At 38.3% G+C, this 22,936-nt stretch overlaps 1 protein-coding gene across 1 annotated transcript in view; it reads left to right on the top strand.

Annotated features, from left to right (window-relative positions):
- Window positions 1–22,936, top strand: part of PCCA (propionyl-CoA carboxylase subunit alpha) — a 292,537-nt gene that overhangs the window by 219,639 nt on the left and 49,962 nt on the right. The window contains exon 21 of the mRNA XM_055802742.1: window positions 13,244–13,297. Within this exon, the coding sequence (XP_055658717.1) occupies window positions 13,244–13,297 (54 nt within the window). The remainder of the gene's footprint in view (window positions 1–13,243; window positions 13,298–22,936) is intronic.

Raw genomic sequence — 22,936 nt, 5'->3', positions numbered from 1 at the left:
AAATAAAAAATGGCTTACTGTAAAAGACCCCAAACAGTCCACAACAAAACCCAAACAAACAAAAACCAACCAAAACCCACATGGGGTCCTGCAGTAAAATTATTCTCTTCCTTGTGTTTGGATCCTGTGTTTTTTCCGCTTTTGGGCCTTTGCAGCTTGAAAGTCACAGGACAGTGAACCTCCCATGTAACACTTTTTAAATATACTTTTATGAAAAATTATTAGTTCCATGATTTGAGAAGAAAAATGTAGAAAATGTCCTAAACTTGTGTGGCTCTAAGAAAAGAAGACTAAAAAGATTAATGTAGTTGTATGTTCTTTCCTTCTGACTTGCTAAGGTGTTTGAAACCAGCTCCAAACAATCAGGTGTGCCTTTAACTACCTTGTAAATTTTCTGAAGGTAATGCCAGTCAGGATCTATATATTTGCTGAAAAATCATTTATTTTTAAACATCCATTGATCCTAGTAATAGTGAAAGGCAGGGTGAAAAGAAACAAAAAATAATCAAAACTTCTGGAGTTACTGAAAGTGTTTTCCTACATAAAACATTATCTATCTCCTATACATTTATCAGTGATACAGTGATAAAATTTCTGACAATTTACAGTGAAATATGTGAATCTATTTTTTCATTTTCACTCCCAGTAAATTACCTAACTGGAAATACTATTTTTGCTTTGAATTTAAAAGATTGCAACTTTAAGATAAAAAATACTGTCTCTTTCAAGGTTAGTGTTGACTAAGAGTGAAATTTTCATTACGTGCCCTAGTAAATTCTGGGCTTAAGTTTTCTAGATTTCTTGGAAGGCTAATGCCAGCTTCAGGACTTGTGTATATCTTAAAATAATTTTCTATTTTAAAGTTTGTTTTTATATTTTAATACTGGTCCATTTTGGTACTGTTTTATAAAGTACATTCCTAATTTTGAATAGGAAACAATACTGATGTATGAATATATAAAATCCATTTAGGAGAAAAGCATTCTATTTAGAATGGATAACTATTCAGAAGGCCTCGTTGCAAACTAGTAACTGTATGGATGGATACAGATCTCAGAGTATAACTTAACAGTAGTAAGATCATTTAACTAAAAGTGCAATATTTGAACTGGCACATAAAATTAGTTTCAAAATTAATGATTGTGATCTGAGCATGCTTTCTTCTAGGAGCTGAGCCAGCAATAGTTACTTGCACTCCCTGAGTATGACCAGACTGTATGAAATACTGCAGGGCTAGCCACAGCAATGAGCTGCCTGCGTGGCATCTATCTAACAGAATGTGGAATAAGCACGTATGTTGTTTCTTTCTCAGATTTTATCCATAAGTCTTTACTTTTAGCAAAGAAACTCAGCTTAAAAGTTATTAATCTTTTAGTGTATAGATGTAAATTTATGGGAACCTTAAACTTGATCTCTGATATCCGCTCACTGGAATCTAAATTGGTTTTTTGGTTATATATTTCTGTAGACTTGCCCCACTGCAAGAACCAAATTAGACAAGTGTATTCCTGTAGGTCAATTTGTCTCCAAAAGCAATTGACCCCTGAGTCTTGAAGTATCTTCTTTCAGCAAGACTCAGCCCTAGAGCCATTTAAGCAACAAATATGGATGAATTGAATAATTCCAGCTGTGCTTTATTAATTTTCAGCCAATCTAGTTTCTCTTCATAGTTGGTTTCATTCTTCTAAATTTGCTCAACCAAATACAGTCTTTGTGAACATTATATTTCTTTGAAGGTTTGATTTATGCACCTTCAGCTCGATCTTGCAGTCTGGCCCCAATCCAGCAAAGCACTTAAGCATAGAAGCAGGAAATAAATAATTTTAAAATGTTTTGGCTTAAAATACATTTATGTAAATTATAGTCTAGACATTCAAATTGTTGCATATCTGTCGCACATTTAAAAATAAGTAATTAAGCATTCTCCTATATTTCCACTCCTCTGCTAAAGGCTCAACGTGTATTAGAGCAAAGCAGAGCACCAGCCCTGCCACAGAGTTAAGAAGGGCCTATGAATTTAAAAAACAGGTTTTCTAGGACTATTTCTAGAGTACGGGACCTGGGAATACATCTGACCACCTGAGGAGAGGTATGTGCCCTGGTCACAGTCTGTCTAGGGCATATCAGGGCACAACTAGGATGTGTGGCAGCCCCCTCCCTCCCGCTTTTGTTTCCTTGGCAAGGAAGCCCATCTGTGTGCAGCAGATGGGCGCTGCGGAGTGCCTGGCCAGGTCCCCAGATGATAGAGAGACCAGAACCCTGGGGTATACTGCAGGTCCGCACCGCCGCAGCACGGGGGCTCTGAAATCTCTGTGCTGTGCAAGGTGATGAAGTGATGAAAACTTGGGATCATATGAGCAAGAGACTTCTGAGATACAGTCTCCAGGGATGAGGGTGTGGGCAGACCCCATAGCATTTCTTGAAGTACACAGATTTCGTCACGGGTTGTTGTTTGTAGTAGTTTTGGCTAATCCCAGTTTCTCAGCATTTTCTCCACTTGTAACTAGATGCTGCCTATCATTTGGGGAAGCTGAATTCAATGCAGTGAAGCGTAGGATTTTGTTCACCAAGCACATTGATTTTTGTGTGCAGAAATATGTTGCCAAAATGGTTTTCCCTACCTGCTTCCAAAGACGTTAGTGGCTCAGAATCTGACTTATACCTAACTACTGTGAATTTGGACTCTGCCTTGGCTGAAAATCAGAGAAGTAACTATAGGTATTTGGTTACAATATGTCTTCCTGAGGATTCAGATTTGAAGGGATTAGCTGTTAATAATTGAAAACACATTTAAAATACGTTTATATATAAAACATTATTTGAGTATGGTACAGCCTTTCTGGCCATATTTATAGTAAAAATAAACAAATAAATGAGGTGCTTAATGATTCTTGTGAAGAGTGACTGGAAAAGAGGAGGCTGATTGAGTTGCAGAAAAGAGCCATAAGAACTCCAGTGGAAACTGGGAGGGGGAATGGTAGTTCAGAATGGTATCCTGGAAAGTAACAACAGCTGGGGGAAAGGCAGCAGGCGTATTTTAGGCCAATGAGGGCATTTTTATCCCTCTGTCTCTGCTCCCATATACAAGTAAGCTGGATTTCAGTGAGCCTGTGCCTGCAGAACTCATCATCTATGACCTCTTCTCTCGCCCTGTGCATATAAACTGGGGAACAGGTGGAAGGAGAGAAGAGAGGAATAAGCTGCCTTTTCCGTAGGGCTGAACTTCATCTTCTATTCCCTTATGTAAATCAGAATCTAAGGGGACCTCAGGATAGATTGATGAATCCACGAAGTCCAGCAGAAGGACTTGAACCTAACTGCAAGTCTGTCCTTACTACAGTCAGGTTCTGAGTAGGTACCCGCTACTGGGACGCTGTGCAGGAAGATCAGATATCTGCAGAGACATAAGGTTGCCCAAGGGAAAAAAAAAAAAAAAAAAAAAAGCATGTAGGAGATCCTCAAACTCTCTTTGCTTTGGCACTACTTGTGTTTGGGCAAGTTCTCTACAACCACACCACCGACCATTCAAATTCTGAGGCTGCTCCACAGCAACACCACACAGACAAATTTTACAACTCCATAGTGCTCTTAAATGCTCCGCTTTCATTGATCCCATCATCAAACACTCAATCCATCCTTATATACCATTTACTTGCAGACAGTTCCCTATAGCAAAAGGATCCAAAGCCAGAATCATAGAATGATTTAGGTGGAATTATTTGTTACCATCTTTTGCCAACGCTTTTGTACCTCTTTCTCATATCATATATACCCAGCCTTTCCACTGACATATTGTCAGCCCACGCTGGTCTCACAGTGCTGCTAGCTTGCTGTAAGGAAACCTTCCACGCTCTGAAGATAGCGTAGACATTCTGCCTGGAGCCTGGAAAACTCTTTGTGGGTTTTGGCAGCTTCAGCAAAGCAATTTTACAGTGGCATTGGTGATGCCTTCTCTTTGTATTTCCTGACTTTCAGAGGATTGATCTGTGGTGAACTGAAGCTCTGTAGGACATAGAACTCAATTGGACAAGGTCCTGAGCAGCTCAATATTACTTTGACATTAGCTTTGCTTTGAACAGTGATTATGGCTACTTGATTTCCAGAGGTCCCTTCCAGCCCAACTGTTCTGTGACTGCTGGACATCCCAAACTCTGCAGTAAAAAAAGTCTTTATCGGTCACAACAATATGTAATTTAAGAGAGTAATGGAATTACTAAACAAAATCATGCTCCTGTAAAGCTGACATCTACTGTGTCAAGCTTCAAGGTTTTTTGTGAACAAAATAGATGAAAATTCATCAGTGGAATTTTTTCTGCTTACAGTGTTACAGGGATTTCAGTGGTGGCATCACTTCTTTTTTTCCATTTATTTATTGCATCAACAATTGCAGCAGGAGGAATATATTCTACATCCTGCAATATGACAAATTTAAGTGCTTCTCTGATACAATATTTCTTTTGATTATTATTTTGGTTGTTTCATAAAATGAAAATGTTGTAGGTTATGAAGCCTTTGTTCCTGGGAAATGTCTGACAGAACAAAGCCTATGGCCAAGTATTCATTTCCTTCAACCCTGTGGAGACTTTTTTTTCACACACACATGTAATTTTTTAAGAAAAATTAGCTATATTTATTTATTTATTTATTTTTGCTGTTTTGAGAACTCGGGTGTAATCTGTGATAATGATACATTGTAAAGGTTTCAGGTCTAAAGTACCATTACTTCATCACACTCATTTTCTTAAACCCTGAAAATTATTTTGGGGAGCTTTAGTGAGCAATATACGTGAAGACTGCTTGACAGTCCATTCTTTAGCACTGTGCAATTACTGCACACACTCTGCTGTTGTCATTTACCCGTGATTTCAGGATTATTTTTGCTAGGTTGTTTCTAGAAGAGGGGCACACAATGATTTGCAAATAGGGCAGGCATTTGGGTATACTACATCTGAATAGCTAGCTATACTGTTGGGTAAAGAAAAGCCGGAGTGTAAGATTCCTGGTAGTCCATATTGATTAATTGGTAGCTTACTCCCTGGCTTTGTTTCAGCCTGTTCCAGTTATGGCTGACCTAGAAAAATCTGGTACAGGTTTATGCCATGCTGTATAGACCTAAGCAGTGGGACTGAGGTAGTTATTGCCATTTGGCTTTGGCATCAGTCCGTGGCCCGTCTTTACTTAGCAGTACAGAAACACAGGCTGCTCATGTTTTCTTTTTTGCTCATCCAGCCACAGTCATCTGAGAAAATGGACTTTGGCCTTGAAACTCCAAAAATGATCAGTGGATATGATACAGAGAAATTGCTCTTTATCGCCTCAGTTGACACTCAGCATTTGAGACAAGTGCAAACAAGCTCTCAAATATCCATGTACAAGACAAATACAAAAGCCTGTGGCACATGTAGTATGCCTTGCTGTGTTTACAGCTTTTAAAATTATTTGGAAAGTATTAATATGTTTCGGTCAGGGCACTGTTATTGCTGTTACTTCTTTCCCTGCAGTTGCACAAAGCGAATGATGGATTTTGGCAAGTTGGTTATTGCAGCCTTAGTATTGCCCAATAATTGCTATGGCAGTGTCCTTCAGCTTCATTTGAATTCCTCTTAGTCCCTGTGTTGGAAGAGACAAGCAGTTCATGTCTACACACTGTGTCCATGCTGCTTGTATCCTCATCCTCACTCAGTTACTGCTTTTCAGTGCTGCAGAGTTGTTCCTTGCAGGGTGTCTTTATGTCTTCCTCTCTGAACATCTCCCATTTCTGTTATCTCCTTTCTGAGCTGTGGGGACCAGAACTGTGCTCAGTGTTAAGAGTACAGACAAAACCTAGATTTCTACCATAACTTCATAGTGTTCGCTGTTTATCTGTTCTCATTACTAATTTCTAATACTTATTTCCTCTGTTTTGACCAAAACCAAGCACAGAGCTGATGTTCATATTGAATTATTACTTCTGGCTGGTAACGGCTGGGGTGGGCATCATGCATCAGCCAGCATGCATGATTCAGTGCGTATCTCCTAGGTGTACTTGGAAAGACCTGGGTGATCTGCTTTAGCTAATTATTAGATAATTCAACTTGTTGAGTTTGTGAAAGTTCCTGTACAAGAAAACTAGTAATTGTACCACTTAGGTTTCATCGTTTGATCATGGGTGACTTAAGGTAGGACTGCGACTTCCTTTATTTCCCAAAGTTGTAGGGAGAGGGAAGCTGTGTAAAAACTGGCCCTTTTGGTGCTGCTTGCTGTAATTGCCAATGATGCATATTAAAACAAATACTACTTTCATGGATTCACCATCATGGGTGTTTGCCAAAATTGTTAAACTTACTGCTTTTTAAAATGAACCCTGAATATACTTGTAGCCTATACAACAGCAGTATGGCCAGTCCCTGAGTCATGAAACCTTCAAAATTATTGGCTATCCTTTACTGTCATACCAGAGTATTTCTATTAATGTCTACTTTAAATAAGAAGTACCTGAATCTCGTGGGCAGTCTGCAGATGTGTGCGAAATCATTTTAATTGAAGGCTGACTCCACACCGTTGTCCATGGTTCAAATGGAGAATGTGTGAAGGGAAGGGGAAAATTAAAGGAAATAAAAGATCATAAAATTACAGAGCACTGCTTTTTTTTTTTTTTTCTTCCTTAATTAAGCAGCAGAAGCAGAAAGCACATACTACCACCCCTGTCAATTCTTTCATGAAAATGAAATATTTTTTTTTTCATCCAGGAAGGAAATGAGTGATCAGCTGCTATGCCAAATCAACCCCTCTGGAATTTATTGTCTACTTTTCAGAGAGGTCTTCCACAATAAAGCTCTATCTACAAATGACAAACTTCTCCCTTTCTTTAACCTTATGGGATTAGTTATATCCTGCGTTGTTCAAGGGGTTAATCAAATAATGTTAGTTGTCACAGTATCTCATGCCATATTTTTTTCCAAAGGGGCTATAAATTTTAATGACAGACAATATTCAGGATGAATAACTATAAGGGTTCTGTATGTGTCCAAAGACCAAAGCATTGTATTCAGTTGTTGACAGACATGGTAGTTTTATGATATCTAAGCCTTGAAAGACAAGGAATAGTTCTCTTGAACGCGGTAACTCATTCAGAGAGCAAAGAGGAAGGAAGAGGAGGGGCATCAAAGAGCGAGAAAGGGCTGTGGATCCTGCAAAGGCTCTGTCTCAGGGCAGTCACAAACGTTACCAGATCTGGAATCACATGGCAGTGTATTGCCTGCACACTGTCCCCCTGTAAGAGCAAAATGTATTACGGTATGTCAAAACAAGGGTGAATTTTCTAAAAGTTTTAGTAATTTTGTGATTTTAATATAAGAACAGCCAAAATTTAGAAGTTCACAGGGAGATCTAAATTCTTTATTATTGTAAGTAATTGTAAATAGCTGGAAATGTTGGGCTGAAGTAAACGTCCTTTAGATTCATTCTTTACCAACACCAAATAAACAGTCTTTCCTGTGGGTTGGTTTTTTGGGTGGTGTTTTTGTTTTGTTTGTTTGTTTTAAAGCTTCTCATACACGGCTTTGTAACAGCTACCTGCCTCAGAGGGTTAAAGGAGCACATGGACATGCTTGGAAGGTGCTCTATGTATATGTAATAGCAATACTGCAGTAGTATTAATATTAAATGTTTGCATGTCTAAAGCTTGGCAAAAAGAAGCAACAAGTGACATTAACTTTGGGTATCACCTAAAGAAATATTGGGAAGGATCTGTGTTTCCATTATTCTGTTATTGGGAGAGCAGAAATTCCTAAGCCATCTACTGAAATTGAATCCCGGGCATTAAGAGAATGGTTCTTTTAAAAGTAATAATGTGGTGCCTCAGCCCCTTAGAAACTGCACCTGCACCATTATCTGTGTGGATTGATGCCCTGTAAGCCATTCACACTGTGTTTAACATCTGTATTTGTACTGTTTGGGAATGGATACCATTTAGTCCCTGGAAAGGGACTGATGCAGCTTGCAACAGGTGCTCGGGAGGCCGGTTCCTCAGCATCCTGGCAGCATTCCTTTTAAAGGGAAAGACTGCTTCGTGCAGTGCCATTTACATCAGGCTTGGACATCTTTCACATGTCAAAATGCTTCATACACAGCAGGGCTTGATCATCTCCTTTGCCGCTGGGTGGATTGCTGTCCTTGGACCTGGAAACCTAAGAACCTGGAAAATGTAGATATGAGGAAGAACAGCGAACTGAGGCTTCATTTACTATAAAGCATGATCTAAAACTTACAATGGCTAAGGGTAGAGCACCATACAAAATCGGACTGAGTTTCCATCTGTAGTTTATTGCGCTAAGGAGAGGAAACGATGGCACCACCAGTGGAGAATGCTAAACTGTGACAAAAGCAGAGTGAACCCCTAAGTGGAAAGGCTTGTGAGGCAGCAGCAGTCTGACAATATAGTGTGGTGCAGACAGTCTCTGATATGTGAGAAAGCTCGATCACATTGCGAGTCTGGGATTACGTCCCTAGTCTGGGTTTTTGCATAGTGGAGAGGGAGGGCTGAAATGAAGTTCTGCTTTCTGCAAAGGTTCTAGGAGGAGAAGGAAAAGGAGACTGATAAAGCCAAACCAATCCTCATATTTTGACAAGAAGATGACTTCATGGTTTCACAGCTACTTCTGCAGTTTTCTTCTCCTCTCTGACCCAACCATGGGACTCCAAAGATGGAAGTGACATGGGTGGGTGATGGAACTTTCCAGATGTCCAACCTACTTCACGTACACAAAATCTTACAGATGAGGTACTAGCAGATGAATCGGCTATACCTTTACAAGTTAAGTCACTGTGGTCTTTTCCCCTGACTTCCCCTATCGTAAGAGTAATTTGTTTTTTAATTAGATCTGTCTGGGGATGATTCTGGCCTGTATTTTGCTAGGTTGGATTTTCAGGAATTTATAAATATTGGCCCCAAAGTGGATAGTGTTCTCTGTTTGAAGTTTGTGGCATAAGATGTTTAGAATTTCTGGTAGCGACCAGTTGAAATGAAGCTATAGGAGTTGCAAGAACTGCATTCTGAAAAACAGCACCATGCTGGGAAACTGCAGTGTTTCACTCAAAATTTTGTCTGTATAGGTTTTCTGACCTTTTTTTTTTTGTTTGTTTTGTTGTTCTGTATAGTCTGATACTTGTTGTCTGACTGTTAATGCAGTCATGCCATGGCTTGAAAAAGTTGCAAAAAACATTTGCCAAGTGACAACCTGTACATTTTCTGTAACAAATGGTCTCCAGCTTTACTTTCAACAAATAAAGGCGTTATGTAGTAGTTGAAGATAAATATGATTTCCTTTGCCAGTTTGTATTCATTTTGACTTGACACATTACCTTTTTTATTTGTAAGCAAAGCAAAAAAATTGCTTTTGGTCTGTTGGAGTCTCTTTGTTTTGGTGTCACTCCCTCCCTGCAGCTGCTCCCCTCCAGTAGCTTGGGGAGCCCAAGATACCAGAAGATTTGTGGAAAATACTCTGAGATCTTGTTGTTGTCTAATAATGTTGGTTTAGAATCTCTTTCAGTAATATATATTTTATGTTTGGCTGAGCTGCTTTATCCTTGTTCATGTAAGGGTTGTTATCGTTTTTATCTGCAAGTGCTCATCCACTGCAAGCTTAATGCAAAGCTGATTGTAACCCTACTGCATCTTACGATGAATAGATCTTTGATACTCAACTAAGTGGAAATAATTTTCTATGGCAAAGCAGAAGAATTTAAAGTCATATCACACTAACCTCTGGTAATTTACTGGGATTTGCAGATTAAAACAGTTATTTGTGAAATGACTGTGGTATAGCATGTGCTTAAGATAGAGGAGGAAAACCGAACGCATTTTGTATGATTGTATACACGTCTATTTTTATATGTGTGCATAAGCATTTTGTTTGTATATACATAGCATATGCAGTATAGCATACTGTAACCTGTGTGTGTAAAAATACATATAATATTTATGTAACACTCACACCCATTTGACAGCTTTGAGACTGCAGATGGATTTTTTAAGTTGTGATATTTTTCCCCCCAAATTGATTTAGCTTGTTACTTTCTCATAAGGAAAAAAATTATACTTTTAACTAATATTACACTAATTAAGTTACTCTGAAGCTGTGTCAGTTGAATCAACCAGAAGAGCATCGGTTATATCTAAGATGACATAATTGATGCCAACAATGTAATTTTACTGTTCTGGCAGGTAAACATACAGTGATGTTTTGTCTTTGTTTAAATGGTAGACTTCCCTTGCTTTTTGGTGTAAACCTCCTAGTAAATAATTTGCAATTTATTAGGACAACAATGACTGCATATAATTAGCTATTCTCTTTTGTTACCTCTATATTTGATTATTTTCCTGCTATCACATGCAATATGAAACCATCTATTATGAGGTATAGAATATGTAAATATCTAACTTTACAAGAGAAACTGGAGACTGGTCCTTTTTCTAAAGAGGTGGAAAATAAAAGAATAATTGTTAACCATGTCCTTTCATTTTCTTGAAAACATCAATTACATTTACAAATCCCAGAAACACAAGCCCACCAGTGGAACAGAAATAACTCCTTTCAATATGCTTCAAAAAATCTAATCACATCTAACAGCTGAAATTTATTTACAACTGTAATTTGAAACATTAATTATGATAATGTACTGATTCTTTTGTAACATGGTTCTCAAAAGCCTGGCAGTTCTCTTTTTGGTCTTGATGTAACATATGTTTTGTGACTTGGAGAATTTCTCTACCTTTCTTTCTTGGTTGTTTTTTTTTTTTTTTTTTTTTAAATATACCTAGAAGGGAAATTTATTTTCTATTTGTTAACTGTTTTCCTCACCTTCCCCGTTATTATTCCCACACCCCCGACCCTTACTGACTGTTAATTCAAGAGATTGATTTTAGTGCTTATACTGATTCTTAATGCTATGAACAACTGAATGTAATGCTTTGTATTTTGGACACAGCAAACAGTAACAGTGAGGATTTACTATACTGTGGTACCAGTGTACTTCAACAGCGTCAGAACAGGAAAAAGGCTGCTTCTATCTTTGTCTTGGCTTGAGACTATGGCTTTAGAAGCTGTCTTCTTGATATACACACATATAGATATATTGGGCTTTATTAAATTGGTTATTAAATTATTTTTGAAAGGGCTTGGTTATTGCTATGCCGTCTTATTTAGTTGTGAGTAAAGAGACTGTGTGTGAGGAAATACTTTAATGATTTTGTTTTCAGTTGTGAAAAATAAGTCAAGTTGTCAAGATACCTGGCTTTACTTTGAAAGCCTTTAAAGAAAATGACAAAAGGGCTCTATTTTCTTCTTCTTCTTCGTCTTCTTTTTTTTTGTTGTTGTTGTTTTGTTTTTTAAGTTGTGTTTTTCTGTGTGACGGGAAGATTAGCCAAAAAAATGGAATTTTTATTAGGACATGAAAAGGTCTCTAGTGACCCTTGAAAGCGGACAAAAGGGTAGCACAATAAGTGACAGAACTCTAACGAGGGTGGAGGGCATTCCAGGAAAAAAAGAAATTAAATCCTTTAATTTTTTTCGGCTTGCCATTTTCTGACAGCTTATCAAGTGGTTGGGACTTGTTTGTTTTGGCATGTGGTTCATTCATTGTAGGCAGCCGGTACTTTGTTCTTCTTTGTGGTTTTCCAAAACCTGATTGTGTTTATCCTAGACTGTGGGAAAAGTGTATATTCCTGTTTCCTTTATAAAAGTAAACGTCAGGTTTTGTATGAATTTTTTTTCCCTTATTTTCCATTTCATTAATCATTATTGTTGAAATATGTCAGGCTTTGGCACATCATCCTTTGTTTTCATATGATTGTACAGATTGCAGTGTCAGTGTGTGACCTGTTAAGTCAAAAAATAAGCATGTTTGGGCTGTAGTAATTATTACTTCATAAAGTGTAGCAGAGGAACATGCACCGTTATTGAAAAAAGACCAGGATTTAATTTATTGCTATTAAAATTGTTTTGGGGGATAGCTAGCTATTGTTGTGTAGCACTTTTTCACTTAGTCTAGAGAAGATGACTAAAGGGAACTGTGATAATGGCTTTTCACATACCTGCAGGTAGCTTTAAAAAGAAAAGGAGTAATCGGTGTTTCCTGTCTGTGATGGAAAAAGAGGAGAATTAATGTGCCGCAGTTGCAGTAAGGGTTGTTTTAGTCAGATATTAGGAAAAAAACTTCCAAATGATAAGGATGCTGAACACTGGGGTGAATTGCTTAGGGAGACTGTGAAATCTCTGCATTTGAAAGATTTTAAAAATTGGGTTAGATACACGTTGTTTGGGAGTGACACAGGTGTGTGTTGATTCTGCCAAGGGTACTAGACTAGAAGATCTCTCAAGATGATTTGCAGCCCTGTTCCTAGGATTCGTTGTCTTTAAAAATGCTGAAGATCTCTTCACAGCTCTTTGCAATTGATAAACACCTCAAGTCTGTGCTTCTGTGCTCATATGTACACCTGGCATTGTGTAAGTATGCTGCGTCCTGTGAGTAGAGCCCTGATTTTGGGTCTGTATGTACTACAATTTAACAGCAGGAAAAAAAAAAAGGAAGAAAAACCTCTTCTTGTGTATCGCTGCCTCCTTCAGTGTGAAAAAAGAATACTTTATGCATTTTGCATATTTAGGTTATGGATAATACTGTGTTACATCAATAATATATTTTCTTTTGCATTGTATTGTGGCTTACTGACAAGGTAATATTTGAAGACTGTTTAATAACTTCAATCAACTCCTGAACCACAGTAGGTGACCAGACATTTCATAAGGTCATTTTTTCCCTCTGTTTTCAAAGTAGCATCACTGGAGGTTTGCATTTTAAAAAGAGATTAAAATGTGTCTCATTAGGAGAGAATGAAGATAATACTAAATGAGAGTAACAGGAATGCAGAATCATAGACATTTAGAGATGGCAGAAGTCTCATTATTCATGACATTCATCTTTCTGCAAGCCCAAGGTTGTTCCGTGTTGTACTTGGACATACTTGTTTTCATTGTTCTTCAAAAATAAATTTTATTCACTGAAACAGAACCAAAATATGTGCTGAAGCATGAATTAGCTTTCTAGTACGGAAACTGTTGAAGGAAATGGTTTTATTCTGTTTCATGTATAGATTTGTGTACTCAATTAGTTTTGATTATTTTACAGTGTTGTGACACAGAAAATGGAATGGTTTCAAATTCTGGAGAAGCTTCTAATCTGTTTTACATCTGGTTTTTTTTTTCAGCGGCTTTCTCGGAATGCCTCTGGAGATACAAGCATTCAGTTTCTAGGCACAGTGGTAAGTATGTATAACTATTGTCAAGAGTTATGTTGGTAGAAGAATATAATGTAAACAGAAAATAGGTAAATTACGCCGGCAGTACATTTATGCTTGTATATGTGAAGGTTCACATTCTGTGTAAATATTCTGAGCTTAACAGGTGGATTTGGGCAAATTTCTGAAGCTGACTTCCAAGGCATGGTGCACAGTACCTGCATTCCACATTTCAATTGAGTCAAGTTTGCTTTTGTTTCATTTACAAGGGATTTAAGAGTAACTGAGTGTAGCCTTGTAAGCTTATTGCAACATACTCAGGTTTGATCCACATCAGAATCAAACCCACTCTTCCCCACCCCCTCAACCTTCTCATCTCTGTTGCTTCACCATACCATGTGTCCTCACATCCCACAGATGGGTTGGTCTTAGGAAAAAACTATTTAGTAATGGAAAGTCTTCTGTCCTTTTCTCATTCTAACGAAATGTGGTAACTCTGTTTTTCTCCCAGATTTTTTTTGCTGAAGTATGCCTAAAATCCTAATCAGATTTTATACCATTAGACAGAATTTACTCAATAAAACAGATTTTTTTTTTCACCTGCTATTATCTGGAGCAGTCACGTATAATATGGAACCCAAAGTTTTGTGTTAGGTGATGGATGCTTATAAACATATGTGATGGACACAGCTTCCAGTTCCATGATTTGCATGATTAAAATGCAATCATTGAATTTTTCCGTGTTCCTTATGCACCTAAAAATAGTTGTGAAAATGAAATAAAATTGCAGTATCCTTTAAAGTAAGTTGTTCTGGTTGCTGCCAACAGGCTTCCCTGTAGTGACATTAACAGTGAAAAGCCTAGGAATGAAACATTCCCTTCAGAATTTAGTCATAACATCTCTGTGCACTGTATGTGTTGAACAAAGCTAGATTAAGATTGCATATGATAATGCTTTTATTCTACTTGTGATTAGTTTGTCTACAAGTGCTAGGAAGCCATTTTTGCAAGGTTATAACATGGTAACAGTGAACAAGAATACCTGTAGACTTGCATGTTGTTTTTCAGAGATGAAAAGTGCCCCTAAGATTTTTTGTTTCTATAAATACATATCTATATGCGCATATACCTTTATTTGTCTTAATCAGTGTCAAGCAGAGTGGCAGTTACAAATAAGACATAACATGAAAGTTGTGTTCTACACTATTGGAATTGTAACAATGCTTCAGCTCTGGAGTTGCATCCTGCATATGCGAGATTACTGCTAGCTGACTGATCTTATAGACTGTGTGAGAAGAAAATAATTACTCCAAGTAGATAAGATGCTAACAGAAATACAACTTGATAATACTGAGAAGATTTTAATTGATCTGTAAGTGGGTGCTGTAGCAGAGAAAATTGTGATTGTGTATTTGGTGACATTAAAAATTTAATTTGTTTTTAGGTTAGATGAGAAGACATTTCATGTTCATATGTTAGAAGTGCTCTGGAGTCTCACTCATACTAGAACTCTTGTGCTGGGCCTTGTGCAACGCAACAGAGTGTACAGTATTGATGTGCTTTTAGCTTTAAAAAATTGATGAAGAAACTTTTACTAAGTACCTTATGTGTATTTATTGGATCTTAGTTACTTTGGGAAATCAGGTATGTGATTGCAACTGAAATTCTCAAGAGGACTAAACAGAAAAGACTGTAGTACTCTGCCCATGATTTTTTATTTAATATAAATTATGCACATGTCTTGCTGACGAAACCCAGAGAGAGCATTTCAGTGAGCAGGGTAGAGAAGCAGTAATGAAGTCTGCTTCCCAGGGTTTGCTCTGATACCAGTTTGTTCGCAGAATCCAAGCCAGAGCCTGTACCTGTGCTCCTATCAGTTCCTCTAGCCTACTGTCCCCTCCTTTCCCCTAAGTCCCTTTACTTAATTTGGTGTTCGCTCCTTTAACATCCTTGTACTCTTCTGATTTCAGTTTAATACACTCAGCCTGGATAATGGGGGGCGGGGGGGCGGGGGAAGGATGGGTTTTCTTTACAATAATGCCCCCTACAAATTGCCTACACGTGTAGATACAGAGTCTGTATGTGTGTACCTGTGTGCGTATGTGTACATGTTCACAAATGTAAATGTTCAAAGAAAAGAACATAATCTTAATGGAATTCTTAGAAACGTATGTTGGGTTCACCGTTGCGTATCTCTTACTAAACCTTTGCTAACACAGAAGTGTGGTCAAAATAGTAAGTGTTCAAAAGGAATATTTAGCAGCAAGAAGCTCTTGATTGCTCATTATTATTATAATGTATTGTTATGAGTGTAATAATCAGCTTGTGAAGTTATTGCTTTGCTCTTTTTTTCATAGTAGAAAATGTTAGGGATAGCTTTGAGCATTCTCTGTTACTTTGGACAGGGGCAAAAGTTGCTGTCACTTCAGTGGTGGCAGGCAGGGCAGTGCTACTGCATGTAGGCACTGCTGACCTCTCCACCAGCACATATTTTTAGAACCAGCCGATCGGGAGCGCACAGCTCCCTGGCTTGTCAGGAAGGCATCAGCTTCAATAAAAGATACTGGATTTTTTGACATTGGATGGTAGAAACAATTCTGCTGCTGGTTTTTGATAGATCACAAGCCCCTGTTTCAGGAAGCCAGATGACACCGAGGAGAACTGAAAGGTATGCTTCTCTATCAGAAACATCCTTGCTGTCCCAGTTAGCTAGGTGAAGGACAGAGAAAACTACATTACAGCAGAAAGACAACAGTTTGATATGAATTCTGCTGCATAACAGATGGTAAACGTGTAGACAGTAGGACAAATGCTTCTGTGTAGCAGCATATTTCTGTTATTTTAGAGGAGAACAGGAAAATTCGTGTTGCTTTCCCCAGTGAAATCATAGCTTTGGGTGAACACTGTTAGCATCATTTGGGGGGTCTGTGTGAATCTGTAATCATATTTTTGTTTGTTTGTGATCATGAGTAGAAATTATTTGCTACTTGAGCATTTTTCTTTGAATTCTAGTGGCATTGGATAGCTTGTTTTCTGCATTATTTTTTTTTTTAGAGAGTTATGAGTCTTAGATCTGATACAGGACTCATGCTATTGGAGGATGTACAAGGATGTTTCTGCTTGAGGAGCAACCAACTTCTAGCAGTAAGAAATAGTTGTTGAATAGGAAGCTACACTGATTTAGTTTAATTTTCTTGGAATAACATTTTGGGTCCTGATTATTTCAGAACAGATTATAGATCATGGCATTAATTGAGATTTTACATGAGTTTTTACTAATTTTTCCTCTTTGATGAACATGACTAGATATAATGTGCTGATGGAGTCCTGCTATTTTGCCACTTTACACTAGAATTATTCAAAGTGTATTTATTAACAGCATTACTGTAACACCAAGGCACAATCTTACTGGGCTGTATATTGTACAAAGAAAAAGGAAACAAGATAGCACATCCTTCAAATTAATGTCCAAAACCAAGAGTGCCAGGAGGCAAGGAGACAGGCAGTCCTTTATGGGTTGTCTCATGTGTGTAGGTAGCTCACAGAAGTAGATTTGCAACAAACATAAACAATTCTGTGTTGGAAAAGACATTTAAGATCATTGAGTCCAACCCTTAACCCAGCATTGCCAAGTCCACCACTAAACTGTGTCCCTAAGTGCCACGTCTGCATGTCTCTTAAATACCTCCAGGGATGGGGACTCAGCTCCCTGGGCAGCCTGTTCCAGCACTTGATAAGTCTTTCAGGGAAAGAAATGTTTCCTCATACCCAGTCTAAACCTCCCCTGGTGCAACTTGAGGCTGTTTCCTCTTGTCTGTCCTGTCACTTGCTACCTGGGAGAAGAGACAGACCCCCATCTTACAACAGGTAGTTGTAGAGAGCGATAAGGTCTGCTCTGAGCCTCCCTTTCTCCAGGCTCAACAACCCCACTTCCCTCAGATGCTCCTCACAGGACTTGTTCTCTCAACCTAAAGATCTGTATGAAATAAAAACGTACAGATTTAGATTTACATACAAATAGTAAGATCTAGACTTGGAGCTGCTGCTTCAGCCTCTGCAGTTCAGGAGCCTGTATGTTTGAGTAGTCTTTTCAGAGGACCAAAGTCCACCCTTTACTCCTCTCTTTCTAGTTCACCTCCAGTTTCTCTCGTGTCTCTTGTCTCTTTGTTCCACCTTCTGCTCTTTTATGTGAGAGGAAAGTTTTTCGCTGACCCACTGCTGGCCCCAGTCATTTGCTGGTTACTCATGCCTCTGTCAGCTGGACTTCAGCAATTAAAGATGTCTGGGCAGGCAGCCTTTAATGCTAAGAAAGCTGCAAGTCTATAGAGGACTACAGATTATTATGGAAGCATTAAACTTATTCTAGGCTGTGTTTAATGGCCTCTGTAAAATTTCAAACAAAGAAATGTCTGTATGCTCGGATAGTGAGTGGCCTGGCTTCATCATGTCCATAGTGTCATTGTCAGCTTTGGGCTGCAGGCCATGCTTGACAGCGATGTTCTGCTGGCCCAGTGGAACACTTCCCTCAAAAGAGACAGTCCCAGACTGCGAAGAGTCTCCAGCCGCAGTGGGGACTATCCTCTGCTCATCATTTGTGCCATTTCTTTGAGCTTCTGTTCTCTAACATCAGAGCAGAGATAATAACAGTTGCTTCTTTCCTCTGGGGGAGGATGAAAGAATATATATGTGACAGATGTTGGTCATGTTGCTCAGTGTATCACTTGACAGTGTTTCTCAGTGGTGAACACAATATAGGAACCCATGTGGAAGAGAGCGGAATTGCTCTGGCCTAAGAATCAAGCTATCTTTAGGTGCTTCTGAGTTTCCTAGCACCATTTGCTTGGTTCAGCCTTCTCACTGGAGGTTTTTCCGTTGCTTCAGTCTCATTCATCCCTGATGGAGTGCATTTTGTCACCCGTGATTTACAAAAAAACTTTTGAAGTTTTGCTGAGGAGGCTGCTGTTCTCTCACAATTACTATTAGCCTGTTAATGCTACTCTTACTGTTCTTCAGCCTTCTTGCAGACCCATTTAAAATAGCTTGGAGACCTACTGCCTCAACCAGGTCTGCAGGTTGAGAATGGTGGGTTTAGGAAAACTAATCTCTAATCAAGCCCTGGCCATGCCTGTTAGCATAGTTGGCATATGTTCTAGTACAGTGGTCATCACTCAATATTAATGACTTCTTAATTATTCTTTAGCTACTTCCAGATAGGTTGGCAAAAGGATGTTTCATATGCCATCAAGGTTATTAGTTACGTATGTTTTTCTGACAAGCTGGTCAGAAATTGAGAGCTTTACGTAGAAGCATTCCTCTAAATCTTTGCTTCCTGGCTTACTGCATATTCATCATTTATGTACCTAAGGTAATCCTAAGAGCTACAGGTCAGTATACTAACTTTACTTCTCACTGCTGATTCCCCTTTCCGTTCCCTCCTGCCATGACTTGTCTGCTTTTGCTTCAGCAGCAAACTTTCAACTTGTTGTCCCATTACTGAGGCTTACGAATAGTCCTGGAACTTTACAGTCTGTATATAACCTCGTCAGCTTCCAGACAGCTTCCTCCTCCTTTTTCTTTCTCCCTGCATTCTTGCAGAGACCGATTAAACAGCAGTAAAGATGGAAGCTTTGACTGTATGAGTCTGATTTAGCTCACAATGACAAATGTTTAATGACCTGCTTCTTTCACCCTTAAAATCATTGCACTTCGTAACAAGTTTTCTTCCTTTCTGCTTTTCTTTCTCTATGTGACACTTCTGAAACTAGATACTGAAGATTTATGCAGAAGTTTCAAACATGGGTTGAAACCTGCAGAGGTTACAAAGGTTGTGTTTATTGGAATATGTAGAGTATTAACCACAAGAAAATAAATACAGTCCAGTAGGTGTTTATTTTGCAAGCTAATGGCTTTTTTAAAATGGTTTTTTTTTTACTCTTCCTTTTCACAAGCCTTAAGATTAGGGTCCCTGCTGATCTAAAGGGAATTCTACTGTTGTATAGATTTTTTTTCTTTTCACGGACTTTCGGAAGGGCTGTGAACCACAGTGCTTCTAGTAGTAGAGCTGTTGTCAGTGGCATTTCAGTAATGCTGAAGATGTCTCTAGGAAAAACGTGCATTTGGTTCTAGAAGCACTAATTTCTGCAAATTCCTTTTGAACATGGGCAGTGAGAATCCTGAGACTGGCTACAACTGCTGTGGTATTCCACAGAAAGTGGCAGATTCATGCCACAAGGATTTCATGTGAAAGTATTGATACGCCCATTATTAGGACTTGTCAGGGAAAACTGTTCCATTTGACATGATGTGAATGATCAGGTGTAGTCACACAGCTACACATGCCATTCTCATTTCAATTCTGTTATATATTTGTATGTTTTAAAGCAGAAAGTATAGTGAATATATCAAAGCTGCCCATTGGGGGCAAACTCAAAAGCACCTGAGAGATTCAGAAATACCGGTGTTACCAAAAGTCATGTCCTAAAATCACTTAGATTATTTTGGAAATCTTGCTCAGGATTCCTTTGGGGAGAGAAATAAGAAACTCCTTGGAGTTTCTTCTGCATTTTCCTTCTGTGACTTAAAAGAAACCAGAAGTGCCACAAGTTCCCACAGAACTTCTTGTAGTCTTCATCTGAGACCTGCTTGAGTGAGAGATGGCGGTGTCAGGGTGAAGCTGAAGGTGTGTATGTGCTTGTTGGATGGCCACTGTGAACATGCTGGCTGGCCAACTGGCTGCTGCCAAATTTCCCTCAGCTGGAGTACAGACTTAGGTCTCTTGCTTCCTTAACACAGCCAGTGCTCTTCAGAAGATTTGTTGAAACATAGTTATGGTTTCTTACAATACTTATAGGTAGTTGGACTTAATACCTTTTCTTCAAATTTGGTTGAAGTTGATCAGCATGTTAAAATAGTGTATGTGGGTGCAAATGGGATAATTAGATGGAATGAGTTGGGGATGAGGATTGAGAAGCAGAAATTTGGATTGCAAGCCTTGTTTTCCTTACAAAATCAGACTGGAAATGGGCTATTACATTTAGATTCTAATGTTTTGCTTTTTATGTTAACTTTAATCTTGGCCTTGTCTTCTGTTTACTACTAAAGTTTTAATTTCTAGAGAAAAAATGTGTGCTAACATTTTAAGTAGGTCAGAATTCCCGTGAATGTCCTTAATGTTGGTGGATTCTGTAGTGCATGTGTTATCTGTAATGTAGTAGTCTTTGCTTATAATAAATTATGCCTATTATCCCTTGGAAATAAGCAAATGGAAAAAGAAGGATTTCTGAGTTTCCATACTTCATTTGATAAGTTTCTTACTGAGCTCAGTAATGCTTTGAGGACAAGGACTGAACTTGGTTGGTTAGCCTGTTGTTTCTTGGAACACAGGTGGACAGGTTACCCAGATGTAACTCAAGTGATGTCCTTTGGTAGACTGAGATTTACCAATGCTGAAATAGTTATTAGTTGCTTTGTTTGGCCAGAGAAGTATTGTTTGGTTTTTTTTAACTGTATCAAGACTGTTACCTCATAGTGAAGATCTAGTGTTTTCTTCTGAGGATGATGTCTACTGCCAAGTAATAAACATATGTGTAGCCCATGTTTTCAAACAACTTTTTGATGGCTGCAACTTTGGCATATACCCAAGAACTGTTTAGAAGGTATTAATTTATATGGCTTTGAAGCTTAACGAGGAATCTTAATGAAACAAAATCATGATGAAGTTAGTAAAGCTAATTTAAGTCTCTGAATGTAAATTTTAAATGAAGTTTTTATTGATAATAAATATACTTCGTTTCTCATTAGTCTTATAGGCTTCAGTGGTAATATCAGTAAAATAAACATGTTTTACAAAGATTTAACATTAAAAATACTATTAATATGACCCTTGGTACACCAGCACAATTAGATTTCAAAGTGAGCATTTAGGATGTAACAGCGATTAATGACAACCATCGAAAACAATTTTGAACTCCATCAGTTTAACTCAGGAGGGTAAACTTAATATGATAATTTATCTAGTTGAATTGTATCAGCTTAGCAGGAAAGTATGCAAATATGTGACCCTTACCTAGAATCTAAATGGATGCTGTGCTGATAGATTTATCAGTTCCATTAAAGAACTTTAGGGAACTTTGGAATTTCAGCAATTGTTCCCTTGGAGGCTGAAAACCAAACCTGATCTCATACTGGGACCATTCTGGTCTGCATATTTCCATAATTTGCCTTTGCTACTAATATGACAGCAAGACGCAAATAACTGTTTCTAATAATATCAAATGGAGTTGTGGAGGACAGCATTTTAATGTAGTAAAAGACCTCCCCGTGGGGTTGTTATTGCCACTATAGAACAGCAGTTACACAGTTGCAACAATAGTGTCTTAATTGATTCGTTTAATTAGCAAGAGATGAAGCTTGTGCTGCATCTTGTCATCTGTTATCATGGGGGCGGCTATCTTTGCGTTTGTCAGTCTTTACAGTCGAGTTTAAGTAGAGCAAAAGGAAACTTCCAAAAGCATTTCAACTATAGAGGTGAGCTCTGGTAAGAATGTTTTGTGAGCGTGCTTCCACTCAGGGTTTCAGTATGTGGACACGTCTGGTTTAAGGATCAGCATGGTCTCTGGAGTAAGAGTTTATGACAAAGCATTGTTTTACTCGGGGAAAATCTTAATCCAGTGATGCTGGGCATTTCTAACCTAAATATGCAAATCTAAGTATTATAGGAATGGTGGATTATTTGGGGCATCACTATTGTAGACTAGATTTACTTGGAAGAAATAGGGTCAGATTAATGAAACCAGCCATCTGCCTTGTGATTGCTTTTTCATGGCATTTTTGTTTCCAGACTAGATAAACAATGAGTTACATGAGCACATGGTCCATGGTAAGAAGCGTGTGTAAAAGAGGGACTTTCTTTGTGGTTGCTTTTCCCCGGAGTGGTTATGAATACAGATACAGTGCTGTGCTTGCTTCTGGGAGATGAAGTAATTTTTTTGCTCAGATCTATTATATTTACATTCTAAGGGTATGTAAATAAATAAATTTTAAAGGCATGTAAATATATTGGGAGCTTCAATTTCATTTTTCTCCTCTCCTTGGCTTAGTTTTGTCTTCTGTTGAAGGTTATTCTTCCTTATGGAAGGAAATATTTCTAGAAGAGGACAAACTTCTTGTTAAATGCTAATTAAGAAAATGAAGGTTATGTTGGCATACTTCCATTGTCATAGCACTGACCTAAAATAAGGGATCTCTTACTAATCTGAAATAAATTGGAGGGGGAAGCAAGTAATTCCGTGTATGCGAAACACTTGAGATGTCTGCTCCTGGTCTGTTTTTCAAATGACTGTGCTTTGGGGTATTTGTTTGTTTGTTTGCTTGGTTTTCCACTTGTGTGCTGTAGTGTTGGACATGCCATCTAATTTTGGAGTATGATGGTGCTGTCAGTCTGTGTAGCAAAGGGGCAATGTGCTGTTAGAGAAGGCATCTTCTTTAGGGTGATTTAAACAAACATTTAGCCCACTTGTCATTAAAGATCCCATGGTAATTTCCACAAGGTTCTGAGATTGCTTCACGTACTGAGAGTCTTGGCCAAAGTCCACTTTGTGTAATTACCTTCTGTCTGCACAAATCCCTAATGCAATTTTAGATGTGTTTGGTATTTTTCACTTC

Source organism: Falco peregrinus, chromosome 4 (assembly GCF_023634155.1).
Source record: "Falco peregrinus isolate bFalPer1 chromosome 4, bFalPer1.pri, whole genome shotgun sequence".
In the NCBI taxonomy this organism is placed as follows: Eukaryota; Metazoa; Chordata; class Aves; order Falconiformes; family Falconidae; genus Falco; species Falco peregrinus.
Note: the sequence above shows the minus strand (reverse complement) of the source record. Positions and strands in the feature narration are given on the sequence as shown.